This window comes from Triplophysa rosa, linkage group LG1 (assembly GCF_024868665.1).
Source record: "Triplophysa rosa linkage group LG1, Trosa_1v2, whole genome shotgun sequence".
Lineage (NCBI taxonomy): Eukaryota > Metazoa > Chordata > Actinopteri > Cypriniformes > Nemacheilidae > Triplophysa > Triplophysa rosa.
Genome location: NC_079890.1, coordinates 30,959,882 through 30,983,288, shown reverse-complemented (window position 1 = coordinate 30,983,288; position 23,407 = coordinate 30,959,882). Strand labels below are relative to the sequence as shown.

The 23,407-nt window shown below is 37.4% G+C and overlaps 3 protein-coding genes across 5 annotated transcripts in view; 1 reads left to right on the top strand and 2 right to left on the bottom strand.

Annotated features, from left to right (window-relative positions):
• Positions 1-549, bottom strand: part of lrch4 (leucine-rich repeats and calponin homology (CH) domain containing 4) — a 45,609-nt gene extending 45,060 nt beyond the window's left edge. For both annotated transcript variants that reach the window (XM_057337446.1, XM_057337437.1), the window contains exon 1: positions 173-549. In XM_057337446.1, the coding sequence (XP_057193429.1) occupies positions 173-344 (172 nt within the window). In that variant the 5' untranslated portion in view covers positions 345-549. The remainder of the gene's footprint in view (positions 1-172) is intronic.
• A 3,139-nt stretch (positions 550-3,688) lies between these two features.
• acox3 (acyl-CoA oxidase 3, pristanoyl) lies at positions 3,689-16,249 on the top strand. The gene is made up of 18 exons (XM_057334087.1): positions 3,689-3,786; positions 4,525-4,709; positions 4,798-5,031; positions 5,156-5,230; positions 6,147-6,236; positions 6,433-6,576; positions 6,655-6,743; positions 6,925-7,021; positions 7,563-7,745; positions 7,849-7,971; positions 8,201-8,321; positions 8,820-8,942; positions 9,184-9,297; positions 10,860-10,975; positions 13,133-13,307; positions 13,406-13,473; positions 14,152-14,238; positions 15,623-16,249. Exons 2-18 carry the CDS (start codon positions 4,542-4,544, stop codon positions 15,740-15,742), a joined length of 2,127 nt encoding a protein of 708 aa, XP_057190070.1. The 5' UTR covers positions 3,689-3,786; positions 4,525-4,541; the 3' UTR covers positions 15,743-16,249.
• A 3,439-nt stretch (positions 16,250-19,688) lies between these two features.
• htra3b (HtrA serine peptidase 3b) overlaps positions 19,689-23,407 on the bottom strand; it is a 7,623-nt gene continuing 3,904 nt past the window's right edge. The window contains exons 2-9 of one of the 2 annotated variants that reach the window (XM_057337382.1): positions 22,808-22,907; positions 21,728-21,950; positions 21,432-21,626; positions 21,236-21,268; positions 21,035-21,149; positions 20,893-20,950; positions 20,698-20,793; positions 19,689-20,524 (exon numbers count right to left, since the gene is read on the bottom strand). In XM_057337382.1, the coding sequence (XP_057193365.1) occupies positions 20,356-20,524; positions 20,698-20,793; positions 20,893-20,950; positions 21,035-21,149; positions 21,236-21,268; positions 21,432-21,626; positions 21,728-21,950; positions 22,808-22,907 (989 nt within the window). In that variant the 3' untranslated portion in view covers positions 19,689-20,355. Of the gene's footprint in view, positions 20,525-20,697; positions 20,794-20,892; positions 21,150-21,235; positions 21,269-21,431; positions 21,627-21,727; positions 21,951-22,807; positions 22,908-23,407 lie in introns of both variants that reach the window. The other variant, XM_057337371.1, reaches the window with a different exon arrangement.

Here is a 23,407-nt window from a genome sequence, read left to right as displayed (position 1 = left end):
ACTTCCGACGATTAACCTGAAAGTAGCAGATCCGCTTTTCGGGCGTGATTATGGTGGTAGTGCCTGTACACCCCTGCAGATGGGGCGCAGGTGAAAAGGCTCAAACAAAGGACATTAAATGAGCCGATACACTCCCTTACCCAGTCATCTGCCTGCTTCTAAGTCCACTTACCTGCGTGTGTAAGGTCGGACAGGTCATAGTTCTTGGCTGTGCGGGGAAACTCCTTCAGTTTGCGGTTGGAGAGGATAAGCGCTCCGCTGGACGCAGCCTCCTCCAGCGCTTTCTCCACGCTCCTGCTGGCCGCTACGGTCGCCGGCAGCTGGGCTCCATCCCCAGCAGCCATCAAACACTTAATGTGACCAAAATCTTACTCTTTGTAACGACAATCGCCCCTCCTAGAAGTTCATCTCCTCCGATGTCACCCCGGTAACGTTTCACAACGGTGAAGTAAGTTTTTGTACTCCAAAAGTGTTGGTAAATCCCGTGATTGAGTAAAGATCCGCTGAATGCAACGGCGCGGCGGGTTGACAGTCAAATCTACGGAGCGAGCGGAGAACATAAGGGGCGGATCTTACGGATTGAGCAAGTCTTGATTGACGGCGCGGACACACCCTAAACGTGTGGGCTACTAGGGAAATGTACACAAAGCAGTCATCGGAAGGGGGAAATCATAAAGTTTTTTGCTTGTGATAATAAAGTAGAAGCTTATTGAGGTGTACAAACTGAACAGCATATTTAGCATAGTTTCATATCGATAAATACAGATTAAAAGGCTGATAAGACAATAGCAAGACTTCTCATGTGCAGTACATCACAAAGCATTTCCCTGTTTCTAGATCCATTGACACTGACAAGTGCACTCACTGAGAGCAGGAAATAAAGGACATAAAATATTACATTGTAGATATAACTTATTTGCTCTGTGTTAGGAATAGACCAAACACTTCTTTCTATAGTCTAATTTTGCATTTTCAGTTACCGTTAAAACAGATCTGTGTTAAAATTTCTTTGCAAAACCTAATCAAACGATAAACTTGACACTGGACATTTGTGTGTGACATCATTTAGGTCCTTTATAAGTCTTTTTGACAAACTGATGAATGCGTAATAATGTAAATGTATAAATAGTATTTGCTTGAACTGTAATGCTTCATTGGAATGTACTATTGCCAAACAGTATAATGCATTCACAGTTTTTGCTTACCCATGCATGCTCAGAATCACTTTTTGTTTAGTGTTTGTGTGTTCTGTGTTTTAGGCCTGATGTGGGTTAAAAATGGGTCACCAAATTATCTACTACCATTGCTCCCCATGGACAAAACAGAAAGGAAGAGAGGGATCGAGTGAGCTCAAAGGAAGAGAGGACACGAGAGGCCGTGAGAATGTGTGGGGTCATAACATTTTTAACACACAGATTTCAGGGGCTGTGTTAAAAAAGAAGTTCTGTATTAATTTAAAATGAAGAACTGTGTTAAGCATATAAATAGTTACCTTAGTTATTCTTAGCTTTTGTGTCTTGTATTCTTTTCTACCCATCATTTTGTTATAGTTTTGAAAGATACCACCAAGAGACATGATATTGCTTCATAACATTCACCTGACCATAATGAAAACTAAATAAATATACATTTCTAATAAATTCTTACAACTTACAGACCAAGTGTATGAATATGAATCATTGTTCACCATAGTATTTGGTTGTATCTTGTTATATCATGGATTATAGCCTTAATTATGAACTAAAAACAAGGAGACACACATTTTAGGGAAATGAGTTAAATGTCTTTTTGTATTTTATATTGCTTTTGAGGGGGTTAATAGATATTTTGATTTTATTCTGATATGAGTCCCATGCATGCGTGTTGCATGCATATGAAAAGTTTTCATGAAAGGCTGCAGCTCTAGCCATCAAGTCAATGGCCTCAAATCTGATTGCAGAGCACAACTCAGGAGAAAAGCAGTACACAGCTTTTTGTATAGCTCCGTAACAACGCCCCCTGGTGTACATTGTGTACTTTAGTTTGCAATACGTTAAGGATACTTGATTAATATAAATACTATTGTTATTAGTAATTTATATTTGTTTATTTTATTGTTCTTTATAATTTTATTTTATTTACATATTATTATTGACAACATATCACACGTATCGGGTTCACTATTATGAAGCCCCATTTTATTCGTTCCTGTGGTCTTAAGTGGAGCAGTTGTTGAGCGTGCACAGACGTGTACTGCGCCTTTAAGCAGCAGCGCTTTTCTGATTGGTGGTCGGTTTGTCACATGAGGACAGGTCGTCCTCCTCTGAAGTGACAGTACTGTGATCTTCGGACAAGCCAATACAATCACAAGCAATGAAATTTTGTTTCGGTGCTTTTAGATCATCACCATTATCAGCAGTTCATGTAGAGATGGGAGAGATGCCTCAAGAAATCCGTAGGCTTAAGTTAAGGATGAGGTACTGGATAAGTATAAAGGGACATTCGGATAGTCATCCAGTTAAAATGGTGTTGTAGGACTGTTGGGAATATGAGTATAAAAAGTTGTCAAGCTTTGGATGGAAGGCCAATGAGGAAGCACAGAATATGGGATTAAGTGACATACATATTGCCCCTACAGGTCAACCATTCCTCCTTGGCTCTTCCCAATGCCTTTGGTTGATATCCAATTGCATAAAGAAAATCTAATACACTTGTTTCATTGTTATGTAAGTTAATTTGTACAGAAATATTTAGATCTTACTTATTATAGTGCAGTGCAATTATACACCGATGGTTAAAGGATCCAGACTCTGGGAAAACTGCTGTAGCAGTATATATTCCTCTATTCAAAATGAAAATGTCAAAAAGAACTTCAGATCATATTTCTGTATTTACTGCAGAACTAATAGCAATAGTATTAGCACTTCAGTGGATAGAAGAAATACAACCAACAAAGACAGTAATATGCACAGATTCTCTTTCAGCAATAAACAGTTTGTCAAGTGGAAAATCATTAGCAAGACAAGATATGATAAATGAAGTAATGCAAAGTCTTTTTAGAATAAGACAGTATGGACTTCTAGTAAATTCTGTGTGGGTACCATCACATATGGGTGTGAAAGGAAATGAGGAGACTGATCATCTGGCTAAACAGGCTTTAAATCATTCTCAAATAGACATTGAAGTGACATTAAGTAAAACAGAAATAAAAGTGACAATAGCAAAAGAAGTATTAGTAATATGGCAGAAGGAATGGGAAGAAGGAACAAAAGGTAGACATTTATATGGCATACAAGAGAAAGTTTGTTCAGAAGAAGATTTGGAAACAGGAAAGAGGACGTATTAATAACAAGAATGCGTATTGGACATTGTTTATTAAATCAATGCTTACATAGAATAGGAAAACATGAGAATGGAAATTGTGACAAATGTGGGTTAACAGAAAATGTAGAACATGTACTGATAAAATGTGAGGCTTATGAAAGAGAACGTTTTCCAACTAAGTCAAGCTTTAAGACATTTGGAAATAAATGATTTGTCAATCCAGGTTTTGTTAGGTGATGGACAAAAACAATCAAGAATATGTCGAGAATTAGTTGTTTATTTAAAAGAAACAGGATTGATTAATAGGATATAGGATACCGTTTTTTTTTCATAATAAATAAGTAGCTTTTGTTGCTAAACTTCCTAGTCATTGGGCGCTTCATACTCCTTTCCAGTAGGTGGCGGGAATGCACCTTTTAAGTTGGTTTGCCAACCGCCATTAAAGCCTAAAAGAAGAAGAAGAACAAGTGATCTTCGGACTAGGTAAAACAAACATGTTGTTTTATCTTCATTACGATTAATAGTATTAATGCTATGCTTTACTATTGTGCAGTGTTTCTAGTTACTGAGTGGTGAAATTACAGTTACAATAGCTTGCGAGCAAAAATATAATAGAATGTGAGGGAGGGAAGGTATGTGATAATGTTTTTAAAAATATTTTACTGTTTCAACATCACAATTTTAGTAATTTCCAGAAATGCATAAGCATATTATTTTCTGTTTTAACTTCACAAGTCATTTAAATAATGATTGTCGTGACTTGTGTTCGTGTTGTATGTGCTGTGTTGTCACTTTGAACTTTGTATTTAGTTGTATTGTCAGACTTAATAACTGATTGATAAGTTATAATGACACTCACTGGGTTCTTACCAGTGAAAAAGACTTCTTTAAAAAAAAAAGACTCATGGATGAGTTATTATTCGTGAATTATGCATTGTTGGTGCAATTGGGTCTGGAAAGGATTTCAAAGTCCTTGCAAATGTCAACAGTACAATGAGTCCTATAAATAAACGGCGTACAGATATTTCACAGCATTATTAAAGGCCTGGGTTACAGTTTAAGGATGTTCTGGTCTGTGTGTCCCTATAACTGATAAAACCTGAGAAAGATAAACAAAGTCAGGTGTCTCAGAAAATAAGCCAGGAGTCTTTCACTTGCAGTACTTTATTCTCCTCAAAAAGTCTTGTACAGGTTTATTTTGACAGATTTTTCTTGTTGAAGTGCCTTAGCTTCAGAACATGAGTTTGCCTGGCGTCACAGATGCTAAATACATTTTGGGTGAGAAAATGGCTGAGGACATCCCAGATCTTCCTAGTGGTCCATTGGACATCTACAGGAAGAAAGCATCTTTCGATTGGAAGGATATGATGCGGTTTCTGGAAGGTGCAGAAATCATTGCGTTTAAGGTAAGATGCTCATGTCTTCAGAGTATCTCTGCTTTGTTTTTATGTTGGGTTTATAAATTAATATTGATGCGTTTCTCTCTCTGAGCAGCGTCATGTGTTCAGAACACTGGAGAATGACCCGCTGTTTGCCCGGCAGCCGGGTGAGGATATATCTTTGGACCAGATGAGAGAGCTTACCTTCCGTCGCTGTAAACAATTATTTAAATACAACTTTCTAACACAAGATGACATCATTCAAAACCCCATGACGTTGACAATCCTTAGCGACTGCCTGGGAATGTACGACTGGTCTTTAGGAGCGAAGTACAACCTCAACAAAGGGGTAAACTCGTTTTGCTACAATCACCTCTTCTCCGAGGTCCTGAACTGGTGAAAATAGTCATTTTATTCAAATGCTTCTAAAACCATAATCATTGATCAGCTTTATTTCTTTTAACTCTTGTTAGATGTTTGGAGCCACAGTGGCAAACACAGGATCTCAGAGGCACTTGAAATTTGTGAAGGACATTGAGGAGATGATGGTGAATGTTCCTTGTCTTTACATTATTAAAACAAATGTTGAACCATTACGTTCTAAAATTTTCATTGTTAGTGTGCAACAATGACTTTTCAGGTTCAGTGTGCCGAATAAATATGCCCTTTATTTTTCTAGCAGCAATAAATGACTTTGCATAAATGTAACCTTGTTTAACAAAGAATATTTGTTGGGTTATATTTGAACGGTTAGGTTTCAAAATGAGATACATTTTTCAAAGATCATGTTTTTTGTATTGTGCATTCCATTTAATATCAATCAAACTGCCATAATAACAAAAGAAATACAGTTAACTAACACAATAAAACACAATGAAAACATAATAAAAAACATGATTTTTGAAAAAATAAAAAAACGGAGTTATCTCATTTTGGAACCAAACTCTTCATTTGCATTTCTACATTTTACTTAAAGTGATAGTTCACCGAAAAATCATGATTTATTCACCCTCTTTTCATTTCAAACCTGTATGAGTTTCTTTCTTCTGCAGAACAAAAAGAAGACATTGTGAAGAAAGTTGGTAACCAAACATCAGTGGCACCCATTCACTTGCATTGGTTTTGTGTCAATACAATAGAAGTGAATGGGTGCCACCGCTGTTCATTTACCAACTTTCTTCACAATATCTTTTTTTGTGTTCTGCAGAAGAAGAAATTCATACAGGTTTAAAGAAAGACAAGAGATTGAGTAAATGATGACAGAATTTTCATTTTTGGGTGAACTAATACTTTAAATTAATTTGACATTAAATGGAAGACAATGCTGATTGTTTTAAAGCCATTATTTATATGTATAGCATGATTCAAACACATTTTTTGTAACTTATTCCCCATAATGACATTGGTCATATCAAACCACATTAGCCACTGACATCACGTTTATATAGTTTCTGTCTCTTTTAGGCATTTGGATGCTTTGCACTGACAGAGCTGAGCCATGGTAGCAACACACGAGCAATGAGAACGACCGCCAGATATGATCCCAGCACACAGGTACTTTATTATTACTCCCAACACTTCCTAGTTACTGAACATACAGTTTAAACCATGCTCTGCCAAATACAATGCTACACCTGCATGTCCCAAAAACGTCAACTCAAAATTATTTTTTCTGTGTTTTTGTTATGTTCATGTACTGTGCACAGTGGTCGCTGTCTTCTCAAACTCTTGTGATTTTACCAAATTCTAGGAATTTGTGATAAACTCTCCGGATTTTGAAGCAGCAAAGTTCTGGGTGGGGAATATGGGGAAGACGGCCACTCATGCAGTCGTGTTTGCCCAGCTCTACACACCAGATGGAAAATGTCATGGCCTCCATTCTTTTGTAGTCCAAGTATGTATGAACAGTTGGTTTTCTTGTGTGATGGTGTCTTGTGAAAGCAGTGTGTTTTAACGTAACCTCATTTTATAGGTCAGGGATCCAAAGACCTTGCTGGCGATGCCAGGTGTGATGGTTGGGGATATAGGAAAGAAACTGGGTCAGAATGGTCTGGATAATGGGTGAGTTTTCAGCTAGACTGTGGACTGAAAGCGACTGCAATTATAATGTGTGTCCAGTAGATGGTGACATACATAAAGGGAATCCCGTAATCATGGATACCAATATTTTAATCTTTTGTTGGTATGAGTATTATAAATGATGATGTTTGTACCAATGAAATCTGTTTTTTTCCTGCTTCAGTTTTGCACTGTTTCATAATGTGAGGGTTCCACGGGAAAACTTGCTGAACAAAACCGGAGATGTTACGCCTGATGGGTGCTATGTTTCACCTTTTAAAGTAAGAACAATTTTGCAACTTGGTTAAAAAATTAAAACAAAGTTTTCACAGATGCATGCCAAAATGCACCCCAATCTGCAATATTTGATAATTGTATTATCATAGGAGAAAATGGTCTGTTTTGGTGTGTGTCTGTTGTGTAAACTGTCTAAAGAGAAAGTTCCATTACGGCAGCAGCTGTTGTCCCAGCAGCTCTGCTGTGCAAGACGTATAAGGAGGAATCCCTTTGGTTTCTTTTTAAACAAACAGAGTTTTTAATCACAGTCAGTCTGTCGTTCTTACTGGCAGAAATACATAAAAGGGTGTTCTGAAAACAAACAGAGCAGAGAGAGTGAGGTTACAGCTCTTTAGTGATGTGTGACTTCATTTAAATGGTTTGTTTGTTTGGATTGTCTTTCATGAGGAAATTAGCCATTGCTCCCCATATCTTTATGGGGATATGGGGATTTTTCTGGTATTATCTTCTGTTTTGTGACTCTTAACTTCTATCATCTGGTTTCTATTTCTATCTTATCTTTGTCCTAACAACACACCCTCGCAGGACCCCAATAAGCGGTTTGGAGCATCTTTAGGGGCTCTGTCAGGAGGCAGGGTGGGCATTACAAGAATGGCACAAGTCAATCTAAAGCTGGCTCTGACGGTGGCTGTGCGGTTCTCTGCCACACGCAGACAGTTTGGGCCTAAAGAGGATGAGGAGATTCCGGTGCTGGAATATCAGATGCAGGTACACAATTATAACTACGAATAGATTCCTTATAGTTGTCTCTGCGTAATAGAATGAAAATGGATAGGCAGCTTTTATTTTGACCATTTTTTTTTATCCGCAGCAATGGCGTCTGGTTCCATACCTGGCAGCAGTGTACGCGCTAGAGCATTTTACCAAAACCTTCACCATGAACTTTATGGAATTTCAGTTCGGACTCATGATGAAGGACAAAAGTGACAGACAGGTACAGATTAAACTAGATGAAAGTATTAAATGCTCTATACTGTGTACAAACATCCGCAAAAACTATCAATGTGATTATGATTAGAAACCACAAGCTCTTTCTTTCAAGAACATCAGATGTTGTCTGATGAAAATATCTGATGTTGAAAATATATGAGTTGATCACCAAAGATTGATGTTGAGAATCTTCTCGTACTGTTAAATGTACATAGTCTTTCATCATTTATCAGGCTGAACTGGGCAGAGAGATTCACGCCATATCATGCGCTAGTAAAGCTTTAGCATCATGGACGGCCCAGCGAGCCATACAGGAATGTCGGGAAGCTTGTGGAGGACACGGATTCCTTGCCAGTGAGAAATCTCTACATCTCATTTAAACAAATAAGCATCTTGTAAACAGTTTGATGATGACAAAACATGGTTCGATGATGATAGAACATATTTACACACAGCGTCTGGTCAGCATAAAACAATAGTTTACGTAAACTATGTCATTATTTACTCACCTTTATTTTCTTTCAGACCTGTACAACGTTCTGTTATTTTCCCACGAAGCACTCTTTATATACAGTGACAGTTCATGATGACAAACCAAACCACCATATTTGACTTTTATTGACCAATGGAATTTTTATTTAATTGTCACACAAAGTTAGCTTTTTTGGGTGCTTGACATCCCATGCATACTATGTACTAGTCTCTGTACGAAAAGTACATACATATTTCAGTTATTTCCTTTTTAAATGTACAAAAAAGAACAACATATGGTTTTGCAGCAACAGTAAATGCAGAATTTTCTCTTTTGGGTGAATTGTATCTTTCTCCTTCCATTGATCTTTCTGTCTTCAGTGAACCGCCTGGGAGTCATGCGCGACGACAATGACCCAAACTGCACATATGAGGGTGATAACAACGTTATCCTACAGCAGACCAGCAACTACCTGCTCGGCTGGCTTCAGCACAAACAGCAAGGTTCCTTTTTCTACTTTTATCTGACTGTTAACATCCAAGATTGAAGTCAAGATGTCTTTTCAAAAGAGAAAGAAAAGATAGAAATGACATCTCCTGTAAGCATTCACAGACCATCGAGGCATCATCTGATGGTGTTGTTTTTATAGACATGCTAATCTGAAGTGTCTTTGTGTGCTGTAAGGGGTGGATTTTGCATCTTTGTTTGTCTCCATCTCTTGCTCTCTTTTTGCCTCTTTTCAAGGTCAAGGCAAGATTGAATCCCCCCTTGAGACTGTAAACTTCTTAGAGGACATGAGCAGCATTCTGCAGAGCAAGTTCACAGCTGCCTCAGTGGAAGAGTGCATGAACTCAGCCGGTACGCAACATTAACTCTGGATTCTCCATAGCACCAATACATACGGACATATGTGACACCTATGCACCCTGCACATCCAACTACATCATATATACTGTACATACATATACAGTATGTTTGAAAAATGTGCATGAAATTCAAAATCTAACTGAGCATGGTGACGAGATTAAAATGATCTGCATGCTGAATTCAATAGGTCTATTTATTATTAATTTGATTTGTTTCTTGGATATAGATGCGATTTGTCTTTTATGTGTTGTTTCTTATGCACAACCATTTGCAAACAAGAACAAATCCTGAATCCTAATTTTCATTTCTTTTCTTCCTTGCCAACATTGTGATTTTATTCAGATAGTGAGGTTTTTTTTAGTACTTTTACATCCACGCTGTCATATTTTACTACCAAACTTGATTTTGTGGTATTTTGTGTAATACGAGATGTTTGCACATAAACTGCCCTCTCTTTAACACATTATCTGATGAGAACCACACCTTCACCGCACACAGAGTGAGAACGTAAGTCTGCTGTGTGGTTTACTGTAAAAAGTGCTCCATGATGCTGCAGACGGCTCCAGCGGGAGAGTTTTACATCCCGAACCGAGCTGCACATCTGCTGCACATCTGCTCGCTTTATTGACATCATTCCTCAGCTGGTGACTCAACTCACCGTTGCCTGGTTACAGGGGTCAGAGGATCATTGTTTTCATTTCATGAGGAGGGGAGTGGACTGTACAGAGTTTAACCGATTTTGTCAACGGTAACATCACGTGACGAAAGTACCTAGGGTGCTTTTAAACACTATACCAGGTGTAATATTGATATACTGTGTAATATATACACAGTATATCAGCTGTTTCGCATTAAAACGTTAACCCCTCATTCTATACCTGTAACAGATTGTCTTCAGATGTTAGAATCATTTCTAGACTAACTTTGCTGTAAGTATTGTGAAGATGTTTGTGTGTGGACTAGCATTCTATGGACTTGTTCTAAAAAACGAGAGTTGGTGTTGGATTGAAATTGGGTTGTTTGATTTACTAGATTCTTGAGAAGCAATTTCGAGTCTTGTTTTTGTCTTTTTGTCTTTTGCGATGTTAAATGTTTCAGTTTGACCTGTTCACACAATGATTTGTGTACTTAATCATTTAAACTTTTCATCACACTGTTCATGTATAGCATGAATGCATTGAAATCCTTCTCTCAATGGACCTGAAGTTTGATCCAGTTCTGCGCCATGTGTAGAAAAATTACAGCCAAGCCCTCAACCATCCAAAACATGAGACTCCTTGTTTTTTAGTCACGGTTCCCACCCAGATACCTCATCTATGATCCAATGTGTGCGTGCACCAAACCTCAGGAAAACAGACCCAGTTTGGAGAATCCCTTTTCACATTTCCCACCCCACTCATCCAACATTACTTTCATACTTTTGAATCCATTTAAACTTCATTTACTTTGCTTCAACAGTGTTTCTGAACACAGTACTTTCAGGTCCAGATCTATTTAGTTATTTTACTTGAGGCTCTTTCTCTTTTTAATGTCATTATAACATTTGTTCTCAGTTCCTCTGGCGGCGTATAAGTGGCTGGTGTGTTTTCTGCTGGGTGAGAGCCAGGAGAAGCTGTTGCATGAGAAATCTTCTGGACTTGGAGACTTTGAGGCCCGAAACAACAGCCAAGTATGTTTTAATCCTGACTTTATTACCTGCATAATAAAACTCCCTAAAATCACACATCACAATGTTTATGCTATTTATTGGCAACTCAAAAGGAGAACGGTTAGATTTTTAAGATTATCCTGCTATTTTATAGATTTTACACGACAAACGGGCACATTTAATGTTTATCGCTTTAGGTGTGTGAACGGCATGTATTATTAAAGGATTAGTGTAACTTTAATCCATAATTTACTCACTCTCATGCCGTCCTAGGTTTTATTTTTTTAAAGTCATCCTGGCTCTTTCCAGCTTTGTAATGTCATTGATAGAAACCTGTTTTTTGATGTTTATCAGTCATAAAACTAATCCATACGACTCAAGGGGTTAATAAGCAAAACAATAAGTTTTAATAACAGTTCTGCGGCACTTTTGACTACCATTGTATATCTTCCTAGTTAATGGTGGCCAAGAAGTGTTTGGTTACAAGGATTCTTCCAAATATATTTCTCTGTGTTCATCAGAACAAAGAAATTCATACAGTTTTGAACAACTCGAGGGTGTGATGACAGAATTTTTATTTTTTGCTGAAAGTCAAAAATAAGATGTTTCCCTTTAAGTAGTAAAATATTAAGATGAAAAACTATGAGTAACGGCAGCAGGCCGGGTCCACATATCTCAATGTCTCGTGTGTCTCAAAACGAATAAGGTTCGACATAAGGTTCTCCTTTAAAGCGGTAATCAGTTATTCGTCAAGGATTTCATGGGAAATGCCACATACGTTATGTATAAGCATGATAAGTATGTTTGTAACCTGCAATTTTATGTTTAAAACAGATGGAAATAAACAGGCAAGAGTTATGGATTGCAGCTTTAAATAATAATCTTTCATAGATATTAATGTGATTATTCATGTGTTACTAATGTTTTGTTGATCTTTTACTATCTGAATGATTAATGGAGTTAATGCACTCTAATGTTTTCCATTAATACCTTGTGTAAAGTGACTTGTGTGCAATGTAGAACAGACCTCCTGGTTTCTCAAGCATGTTTTAAACACTGAACAGACACTTGGCTCAGGCATATCCATACATTTAATATCTATACCACTGAGCTGCAAATCTACTCACACTAGGCATTTCAAAGAACCGCTGTGAGACTTCTACATCTTGAAGGATTTGGGTTTTTTCTATCTTATCAGATTCATTTAGATGTGTGTATTGAAAGTGTGACGACTACTCTGCTCCACTAGGTCAAAGTCACAAGCAGGATGTGGAAGTTTCTAGCATCATGTGTCTGCTCTGCCAGTATCACAGGAACGAATCTAACACAGTAATAGAACAGAATGAAGTGAAGGTAGATGGGTGTGTGTGTGTTTCTGGTTTGAAGGACTAACCTCTGCAATAAACATGCAGACAGTTAAAAGGTCATATGATATAATGAGTTTGGAGACGGTCTCCACTCCTTCAAGTCTCCACCCGCAGCTGTAGTGTTCATATTAAATTTACTGTCACATGTCTGAGTCCTGCTTTAAATCACAGCTTAAGATGGAAAAACAATAATCGAAAAGAAAAACAGAACACCATGTGGTCTTTTAAATCAAGTCTTTCTTTCTTCCGCAGAACACAAAAGACTATATTTTGAAGAAAGTTGGTAACCTAACAGCAGGGGCACCCATTCACTTCTATTGTATGGACACAAAACCAATGCAAGTGAATGGATGCATGTTAACAACAAAATATCTTGTTTTGTGTTCTGCAAAAGAAAAAGTCAAACAGGTTTGAAATGACAAGAGGATGAGTAAATGATGACAGGATTTTCTTTTTTAAGTGAACTATCACTTTAATAATAATGTTGATATGTCGACTGACTTGAAAATAAAAAACTCAAAAGTTCCCTACGTACAATACTGACAAAGCGTCATTCACTAGCAACCAGACACAAACCCAATTACATGGGTTTTTTTCCTAACCATCGCAAGTGTCTCGTCTATGTGTCATGTCTGTTATTGTACCGTCACCTCCTGGTTTGGGATTATTTGGGTCAAATTGTCTTTGAGTAACTCTTGTCCTTGGGCAGCTTTGTAAATGCGGTCATCCTCTTACTAGACATTTGTTTTTTTGTTTGAGGGTTTTCTTGGACATCCTCCTAAAACATCTTTGTCTTTCTCTGTGATTTTAGGTATATTACTGTCGTTCATTGGCTATTGCTTACATTGAGCACACAGTGCTGCAACGCTTCCATGACCTGATTCATGATGAACAGACTCCAACTGGTCTCAGATCAGTGCTTGGCCGTCTTTGTGCTCTCTATGGACTGTGGACCATCAGTAACCACATGGCCATCCTGTATCAAGGTCAACCAACATTCACTACACTGATTTTTAATACGCTCGTGCTGTTATTGGTTATGTGAAGTACCAGAGTGGAACTCTGAGTTTGTTTGTGTTTTCAGGTGGTTATTTTTCTGGCCGACAACCGGTTGACTTCATTCAGACGGCTATTCTCACTCTCTGTGGGCAGGTGGGCAATCACAGTACATGCAGACAGTCTCACTAACACATGCGTTACATGTCAGAGAAAGCTTTTACATTTGGGCAATTTCAAGCAAACCTCAACCTTAAGATGAAACTTACCAAGTTTTTACCAAATGTTTTCACCATACAGATACTGTAGGTCAGATGTCAGTATTTAAATATCCACGTGAAGTCTCTCTTAAACATTTCAACTAAAATCATTATTTTATGTTCTATAAAAAGCCATTCCTACTCCATTTGTTGGGTATTATTGGGTCTGGTTTGCACATTTATTTTAATTCACAGAAATTCTAGAAAGTATGTTGTCTCTCAAAAATGTCCTTGCTTTTTTGTCACATCCATAACACATTTCTTTTTTCCTCTTTTAAATAGAAAACTCATGCATAGACTGATTTTTTATGTGTGGATTCAACTGTCAACAGAGGTTTAGTAAAATATAAACAGATGGTTTAATATATTGGTAAATACATTCTCTGAGAATTTATATTTCAAGTTTTGACTGAAAATGTGACATCCATAACACTGGAATTACCCATTTATGTATCTGATGACTTGTTTGTTGTTAATATGTATAGCTTTTGAATCGAAACCCACGACCTGAGTGTTTCTAGTGTCATGCTCTAGCAGCTAAAATGGAAATTGTCTTTTGAATCTTTACATCTAGTTAAAGGATGATGCTGTGGCATTGGTGGATGTGATTGCTCCTCCTGACTTCATCCTGAACTCACCAATTGGCAATGCAGATGGTGAGGTAAGAAAACATGTGCACGTGACCAGTGAAACTCACCAGCCTTTTATTGTGACTCTGAAAATGGAATCATATATATATGGACGATTGTCTACAAAAGTGTCAGAAAAGTATTATAAAACTTAAGATACTTGAAAAAAAACCTAAGCCACCTGCTACATCTTTCTATGGAAATGACTTCATACATGCTAAGTTAAACAGCCACAATGTTTAAATAGTTTGTCGTCTTTTTGAATAATGTATTTTATTATTTATCATTTAAAACCTCTTGAGAAATGTTCCACAGAGTCCTTGTGTTATCTTTAATAAAGCCACATGTCACTTGTGTTGATATACTGTATTGCTGTGTAATGCAATAAAGGGCTACACAGAAGAAACACACTGAATTGGCTGTTTAAGAGCTTTATGAAATGAATTGTTCACAAAGGAACCAACCATAAATGTAGATATCTTCACTTTTAAAACACTTTTTAATGTGGAAAGGCCACCCGTAATGTATACCTAAAATATATTCTAGTTGAGCCTCAGAGTTGATCTCATGTGAGGACATTACATTAACTTTTGTTATTTCACAAGTAAAAATATTTTCCTTAAGTCACTCAAAGTACAGATTTAGAAATTAAGGGCGACAAAAGTCAGAAGCATTTCTCCGGCCAGTCTATTAAATAAGTTGGCCTTGAGACTGACAGCCAGTGATGATGCAATGTTTACAGGAAAACCTTACAGTCAGTCTGTCACCGTGAGCAGGAACACGCTACATCACCTAATAAAAACAACAATTAACAGACCTTTGGGTGATTTGGAGATTTATTTCCACTATACAAAGCAAAAGCCTAAAGCAGACTAGTTCATTAAAACAAAACAATCCTGCAGGGCATTGCCCATATGGGTGTTTAATCATTTTATCTCTTTTACAGTAAAACTAGACATTATGGTTTCTGACTCATTCCTTGAGTCTTTTACGAATATTCTCTCAACACTTGATGACTTGACTTTGCTGGCAGACCATCAATTTTTAAGCAAACAAACAGGGCTTTTATTGAAAATCTCTATTAGGAGGCCAGACAGAACAGTCACATACTGTACTGTAGATACACCCCACTGACACAAAGACCTTTTAACTTTTTCTCCTGCTGGGTGAGACGCTTCGGAATGTTTATGGTTGAGTAGATGTTTACTGGAACAAGGCTCGCTCTGGTATTGGGTCAGTTCTCTGAATCATTTTAGGTTCTGATAAAAGGATGACTTGATTTATAAAAGGTTTGACTGTTATTATCTGAGCTGGGGAGGTGTTACTGGTAATAAGTCACATGACCTGATTGTGCAACTCCAGAGTTTTTGTGTAGTTAATGACTTTTGTTCTTTGTTCTTTCTTCGTGTGTTGTAGCTCTACAAAAACCTCTGGTCTGCAGTTGTGCAGGGCAAGAATGTCTTGGAACGGCCATCTTGGTGGGCTGAGTTTTGTTCAGACAAGCCTGCAGTTGGATCTCTCAGAGCTAAGCTGTAACTCCTGGTGCTGGAGACTTGTTATAACAAAGACCATTGCAGAATTTTGTCCATATGTCCTGGTGCTCAGGCTAAGCCGAACTGTTCGGCGAGAAGTTTGTAAGCTTGTTTTAAAAGTGTAATTCAGCATTGATTGGATAACAGTTCATGACATAAATCATGTTTTCTGATCAACTATACACATGAAAAACAATTTATAGCACTTATTCAGTGCACCATGATCAAGTTTTATATTTGTTTTTACACTAAATAAATATAATTGTCTATATAAATATTGAAGAGGAATAGGTACAAAGTGGTAACACAAATGTTTTGACACCTTAGCAGGATTGCACCTCATAATATTGATGTTCATTTGGAAACATAATATTACTAAAGAACAATGAATATACAGGTAGATGTAAGTATGATGTTGCACAATGATATTTTGATAATGGTTTTGAATGTAAATCCTTATTAAAATAAGTTTTGACTATAATGACTTAATATCAAAATAAATTCTGAATACTTTGCACAAAAGTCTTCATTTCCATGTATGAAGGTAAGTGCACCTGTATGATATTCTCCCATGTTGAAGTTTATTACACAACCAGTGTATTATTTACAAACACGGCTGATTCAGAGAGAATTTCCCCATTTGAAGATTAGTGTGTGATGCATCAGCATACTGAACACGGATGTTAATCTCATCTCTCGTCATTTTGCATAAAGTTGGACCGCATGGTGAGTGCAGGTGCATATGGGAATGATTAATAATGTGTCTACACCAGGGAGCTTTTGTGTTAAACAACAAAACTACAATCCTCCCATTATAATTAACAAATATGTTTGCACTACAAATGAGTGATGCTGAGGTGTGAGGTTGATCCTATAGTTCTACTGAATGAAATCAGCATGTTTAAAATGCATTACTGGCAGCTGGCAGAGTTATCGCTGCTGGTGTGATATACTATAGTGATAGTAAATGAAAGGGTCTCTTTAAATTATGTCATTCCAAACCTGTATGACTTTCTATCTTATGTAGAACACAAAAGAAGATATTTTGAAAAACGTTGGTAGCCAAACAACACTAGTCCCCATTATCTTCCATTGTATAGACACAAAACCACTGAGACGTTTCTCGAAATATATTATTTTGTGCTCCACAGAAGAAAAAGTCAAATACAGTTTTTAAATGACATGGGGGTGGTGACAGACTATTAATCTCTTTAAAGGTCCAGTGTATGAAATCTAGCGGTGAGGTTGCAAACTGCAACCAGCAGCTCACTCCACTCCTCCCTTTCAAAGCACTACGATGGCTGACACAAGACAAAGATTTCATCACGTTTTCGCTTCTCTTGGCAACGAATTTCCGTGGTGTATGTAGATAGAATCAGCTCATTCTAAGCTAATAAAAACATAACGCGTCATTATGTAAGGTCTTTATACACCTCTGAAGACATGGTTATGTTTATTATATTGCATTTCTGTCAATAGATCCTCCCAAAAGTTACGCTTTGGTCCTTTATTGCTTAATTTCAGTGTCACGTAAATTGTTATTTTGGTTTTTTGGGATGCAAGACTGGAGTGTTCCTAATGTTACAATGTTGGCCTCGACCGAAGTTTTCAATGCTGAATTTACCCAGAGGAAAGTAATTGTTGATCCTGAAGTCTGTCCTGTACACGATTTGTATAAAATACAAGGTTAAACAAAGACAAACATCCCAAAGTGAAATATACATATTCCATTGTGATCTTTGAATAGCAAAAAGTACCATATAATGACATTTGATTTTAAAATGAATATTTTTCAATTCCTCATCTGTTGCATGTAATTCGTTCCTTGACATCTTTATATTGCTCTTTCTATCTCTGCCTCTTTAGTTACTCTCCATCTGCATGTGTGATAGAAACTCTCTGCATTCCACACGCATTGACTGCATTCACGCGAGGACTTTTAAGATGGTCCTGGACAAGTGTGCGCTACAGTGTCAAGTCTGTGTTTATGTTCAGGACAAGCACACACCTTTTCCCCCTTTAATGACAAGAAGTGTACTGGACATTTGTAGTTGATATATACCAGATACATGGAAATGGAATTTTTTACCTTGTAATACCATGGCATTTCCATTTCAGACCATTAGTGTGTATCTAAATTGGTACCATATGATGTCACAGTAACAACCACAAGGTCATGGGTTCGACTCCCAACGAACACATGCACAAACTGATAAATTACATATATTTAAGTATTTCAAACAAACATTTTCACTGTTTTCTTTGTGGAACCATAGGCCACACTTATCTGTAACTGATTATTATTGCAGCACACACACCCTGCGTAACAATTCTTTGTTTAAATAATTTTTTTCACGCTTTGTCTTTGTTTACCCTACTTGTACACAGCAAGATCCGTTCCAGGTTCAACCACTTGGGTGTGTTGGCTTAGCACTTCAGTCCAGTAATAGTCTGTCTCCAAACACAACCAGTCAACTGTCGCCACAATGTCATGTGACTATTCGTTTGACTCTTGAAAGATGTGACTTGATCACATCTGGTTTAGATCTTGGGGTTTAAGACATAAATGCTGGGAAAATCTATTTATCGATACATAAAACATTTGATTTATGAACTAGTATAAGTTTGTATTGCTTTGTGGTTTTTATCAAAATTAAATCAGATTTGAATTGAATGAGAGTATGTTTGTCAATTTATGCGTATGTCAATGGGGGCCAATGTTCTTTGGTTACCAACGTTTTTCAAAATATCTTTTGTTGTGTTCTGCAGAAATCATAGTCATACAGGTTTGGAATGATATCAGGGTTAGTTAGTAAATAATGAAAGAATTAGATTTTTTGGGTGAACTATCCCTTTAAGTGACCACATGCAGTCTATAAAACAATACACTAGATTTCTAAATCCGGGATTTGGGCGGAGCATGATTATCTAATCCTACCAATCACAATCTGAAGAAAAGAATTTGTTTGGGTTTTGCTGGTTTACACGTGGCATGCATCTGGCATTTGCAGTACATATGGTCACCTTGAATACTTCAAGTATTAGGAAGAAGTGGAAAAATTGCTCCAGAAGCAGAATTTGGTTAGACCACAACGTTTACTGCCTTTCCACAATATATATATATATATATTTTCTGAAGCCCTTCATGTCAGTCTACTCTAAATTGTAGGTCTTGAAATTACAGCATAAGGAGTGGAAGCCATTTTTCCAAGTCTATTTGCTAATTCAAATTGCAGGTTTAATGTAAATATATTCTTTTTTGTTTCTGATATTCAACTTCTATATATGTTGGATCATTTAATGTGTTTTTAGTACTTTTTAGAATATCAGGGATGATTGATGCAGAGATAAGTAATTTTTTATAGTAATTAAATAACGAACTGTATGTGTATAGATGGTTTCATCGGACGTATGCGCCTGACCCGAAGTTAACTTCCGGTCTGTATTTCTTTATCAGTCTGGCTAGTGGATAATAATATAACTATTTATATTGTAATCTATTTATATTCATATTCATATATATTAATCTTTTATAATTGTATTAAATAAACAATTTGTTGAATTTTGCTGTATGTTAATTTTATTAAATAAACAATATGTTGAATGGGTCGTTAAACTTTGTCACATTTAAGTTCAGCCAAGTAACGGTTCTTCTACTGGTAACATCAAGGGAAAATATGGATTTGTAAAGATCATCTGTTGCTTCTCAAAATATGTAGCCATGTGTCATGTCTGGATTTTCCTGTCCAGACTCTGAGAACTGAAGAAAAAGCTTTGTGCACTGGAAAATTCTGAAGAGTATTTCATCCATGAATTTCTAGCCCAAATAATCACTAATACTGAATCACTAAACCTGATTTTAACTCGCAACCGTAAACTCAAACTGTACATAACTCATTCATACATTACTTGATTTACTGTCATCCACTATGCCAAGTGATTCTTTTCAAGTTTATTTCATAGATCCAGCTGAATGTCAAAATCCATAATCATTGTGTAATGGATTAAACAAAAACATCTAATAAAAAAATGTACAGATTGATAAAAATGTGAACAGAAGATGATCTCTCATTTTGATATCGGCTTATACGAAAACATAAAAAATATCAAACGATATAAAACTTGATACTAAAAAAGAAGAAATCCCCGCACAGCGATTTATTCATGCCACTGGTGTCACAACACAGATTGAGCATTGATAGTTTGAGGAAGAGAAACAAGTCTTCATATTTTAAATCCTCATTCATTTGTATTTAGGTTTCATAATATTCAAGAAATTTATTTGGATGAAATTCCTCCTGACATTTCATTGTGGGTTGACCGGTTCTCTCACAAATGCAAAACTGCACAAATATCACCAGCTTTGTCTTCTCTACAAAATACAGTACTGGAAGTTTCCATAAATCAGTCTTCTCTTTAAACCTGCTTCAAGAGACAGCACTAGATGAAGTGCTTTTCATATAAACTCTTTTGCAGAGATTTGACCTGATTGTTAGCTTTCTCTCTGCTTGTTCAAGAGATCTTTGGTGTTTATGATGCACCGACTTCCCTTTGGCCTTGAATGCACATGATTAAACCAATGTGGTCCTTGATGGTTTACATTCGCAGATGATGACATCACTGCATGATGACATCAGGCTCGATGTTGAAGAGCAGGTCGTCGTTGCCACGGCGCACCTCCAGCAGCAGGGTCGTGTCTCTGTTGAGCGCTTCTTTCAAGTCACTGGTGCTCATCAGCGGCTCTCCGTTCAACTTAACGATGATGTCACCGTCTCTGATGCCCCCTCTGAAATCCATTCAGACAAACAAAATAATCAGTTAAAATATAAATGTCTCTGTCATTTCGCTTTGATTTCAGTGTCTTCAGTGTAAACCGGACACAGGCTGAGATAAACTGCTTTGATAAGAGTTCCAGCTGTAATGAAAGCCTACAAAGCATCTGGTTTGGCGGATGCTTACTTCTGAGCAGGGGAGTGAGGAACCACTTCATGAACATAGATCCCACTGCTGACTTCAGGGAAATCTGGATTCTGCTGCTTCAGCTCTTCCACGAGGCTGGAGGAGACACGAGACAGGACTCATTCACATACACATACACACGCGTAATGGCAGTGATGCATGTCTATTGTGTGTTCAACCGTGAAGGACACTCACGCTTCAGTGACGGTGAGCATTCGAATTCCAACGAAACGTTTCTTCACTGATCTCACCTCTGAAACACATGCCACGTGGTTTAAGACATTTAATCCGACAAGAATAAAGCACACGTTTAGTGTCAGCGAGTCTGTCCATGTACCTTTGTTTTGCTTTCCCTGAGAATCATTTAAAAAGCGAGTGATTCTGTCTGAAGGAATGGCAAAGGAGATTCCTGCAGCCACCTTCAGGGTGTTAATACCAATTACCTCTCCATCCTTGTAAAAGATCAATTTAAAGGAACTGTTAAATACAGACTTGATCTGTTTCAGTATTCAGTCTGACGTCAGAGAGGGATAATTACCAAATTGACAAGCGGTCCACCTGAGTTCCCATACTGAAAAGGAAAGAAATCCAATTCATGTTAATTGTTGTAAAAATTGTTTTATAGTTTATATTATTTTCATGCCATATATGATTTTAGATTTGTGCCAAATGTGTTGAGAATAGAAATTGAGAAAGATTGGTAACATCTGTTGTTGTGGTCCTCTGTGTCTTACATTGATGATAGCATCTGTCTGGATGTAATCCATGTCTGAGTCCCGGAGACCCAGTTCTTTCCCATCTCTCTGTGCTGTGCTGACAATTCCTGTCGTCACTGTGTTCTGCAGCGAAAAAGGGCTGCCGATGGCCACCACAAACTCCCCCGGCCGCAGGTCTGCAGAGTGACCTAGTAATAAAACCTGCAACATTTTCTGGTGGAAACAGGTAGTCGATTATATAGTTTAATTGGATCTTTTTTATAGGTTTCACAGTAGTTAACAACAGGTTTAATATAAAGCGATAGCTGTGTTACCTCTGGGTTGATTTTGATAGTGGCGATGTCAGACTTCTTATCGATGTCTTTGATAGTGGCCTCATACACGTCTCCATCACGCATCTGTACTTTGAGTCTCTGGTGACCCGACACGGGCGTGGTGCTGGACACCACATGGGCATTGGTCACAATCAGGCCTGTCTCTGACATTACAAAGCCTGATCCACTCGATAGTGGAACTGTTCGGCCAAAGAGGGGGTGACTAGGGGTCAAAAGTGACATATTAAGTTATCATCATATGGTTTTATACACTTTGGTGTTACTGTCTACACATTTTTAACCCTAGTATGGTGTTCACGTTTTTGTTACTATGCGAATGTTATTACCATTATTCGGCTCTTAAATCAATACAGCCACACATTGTATATAAAAACACTTACGTATGTTTACTTTATCCCAATTAAAAGCAACAGAGACAGCAAACAATTGTCATTAATCTTTGTTAAATCAGGTGTACCTAAAAGAAACATATGGGATACGTATGAAAGGAAAACGTGTTTATCTTAAATAAATACAAAAGTCTGAGGTTGAAAAAGCAATTATTCATATCATAGTTGTAAAATATCTTTGAACAGACCTGAACACCACACAAGGGTTAATAGCTATAATGAAGATACTAAAATGATTTAAAGGTGTTCTAAACATGGTGTTTGTTATTCATTTGACTGGCTTTTGCACATTGCTATGTCAAGTTTTAATAATTGAAGGGATGGTTCACCCAAAAATAAAAATTCTGTCATCAATCATTTTTTCCCTTACTATTGTCAATAGTGCCCTGGAACTGTTTGGTTACAAACATTCTTCCAAATACCTTTCTTTGTGTTCAGCCTAAGGGTGAGTAAATTATGACAACTTACCCTTTGTGAACTAATGTGAACTAACCCTTTGTTTGTACAGAACAGTGCATGTGTTCATTTGAATGCCAAACAGCAATGGCTCTCACACAGCTATGTTCACAAAGCACCTTTCTCGTGTCCTCACATTCCCTCCTCACTTTTTAAAAACACTGTACAGAAAGCTGTTACTTTGAAAATGTTTGGTTTATGGTGTTGGACTCACATGAGGAACAGCTCAATGTGCACCACAGCAGGGGCGATCTTCTCCACCACGTCAGCAATGAAGTTAAATTTGTACCTTGGGCTGCTGGGATGTGTGGGACCTGTACTAGCAGAAAGAATTACTTATGTTACTCTATGACAGTCTGAGAAACTTTAATCCTATAATCGGTTTAAAAGTAGCCTATAGCTGCCTCAACACAGCATCATCTCCATTGAAGCAGTGCATATTATAAGCATATTATAAGCTGTCTGGGAATCAAACCCATGACCTTGGCATTACCAGTCTACAGGAACACATCATTAGCAACCATGCCATGTGTAAATACTTCCCTGCAAACCCAGATGGCACGGAATGATGACAGTTGTAGAAGAGTTTTTTCAAACACAGGAAATGTTGCTCTGTAATTGGGTCTAAAATCAGTGGGTGGTTTTTATGCTTGTGTGCGTTTGTGTCAAGTATACAGTGTTTGTGTGTGTGTGTGTGTGTGTGTGTGTGTGTGTGTGTGTGTGTGTGCGTGCGTGTGTGTGCGTGCGTGTGCGTGTGCGTGCGTGCGTGCGTGCGTGCGTGTGTGTGTGTGTGTGTGTGTGTGTGTGTTCAGGG

Coding starts and splice junctions, on each gene's coding strand:
- acox3 (XM_057334087.1), top strand. CDS start 4,542: ATGAGTTTGCCTGGCGTCACAGATGCTAAATACATTTTGGGTGAGAAA. Junction 8,943..9,183: donor GCTTCAGCACAAACAGCAAG/GTTCCTTTTTCT, acceptor CCTCTTTTCAAG/GTCAAGGCAAGATTGAATCC. Junction 10,976..13,132: donor AGGCCCGAAACAACAGCCAA/GTATGTTTTAAT, acceptor CTGTGATTTTAG/GTATATTACTGTCGTTCATT.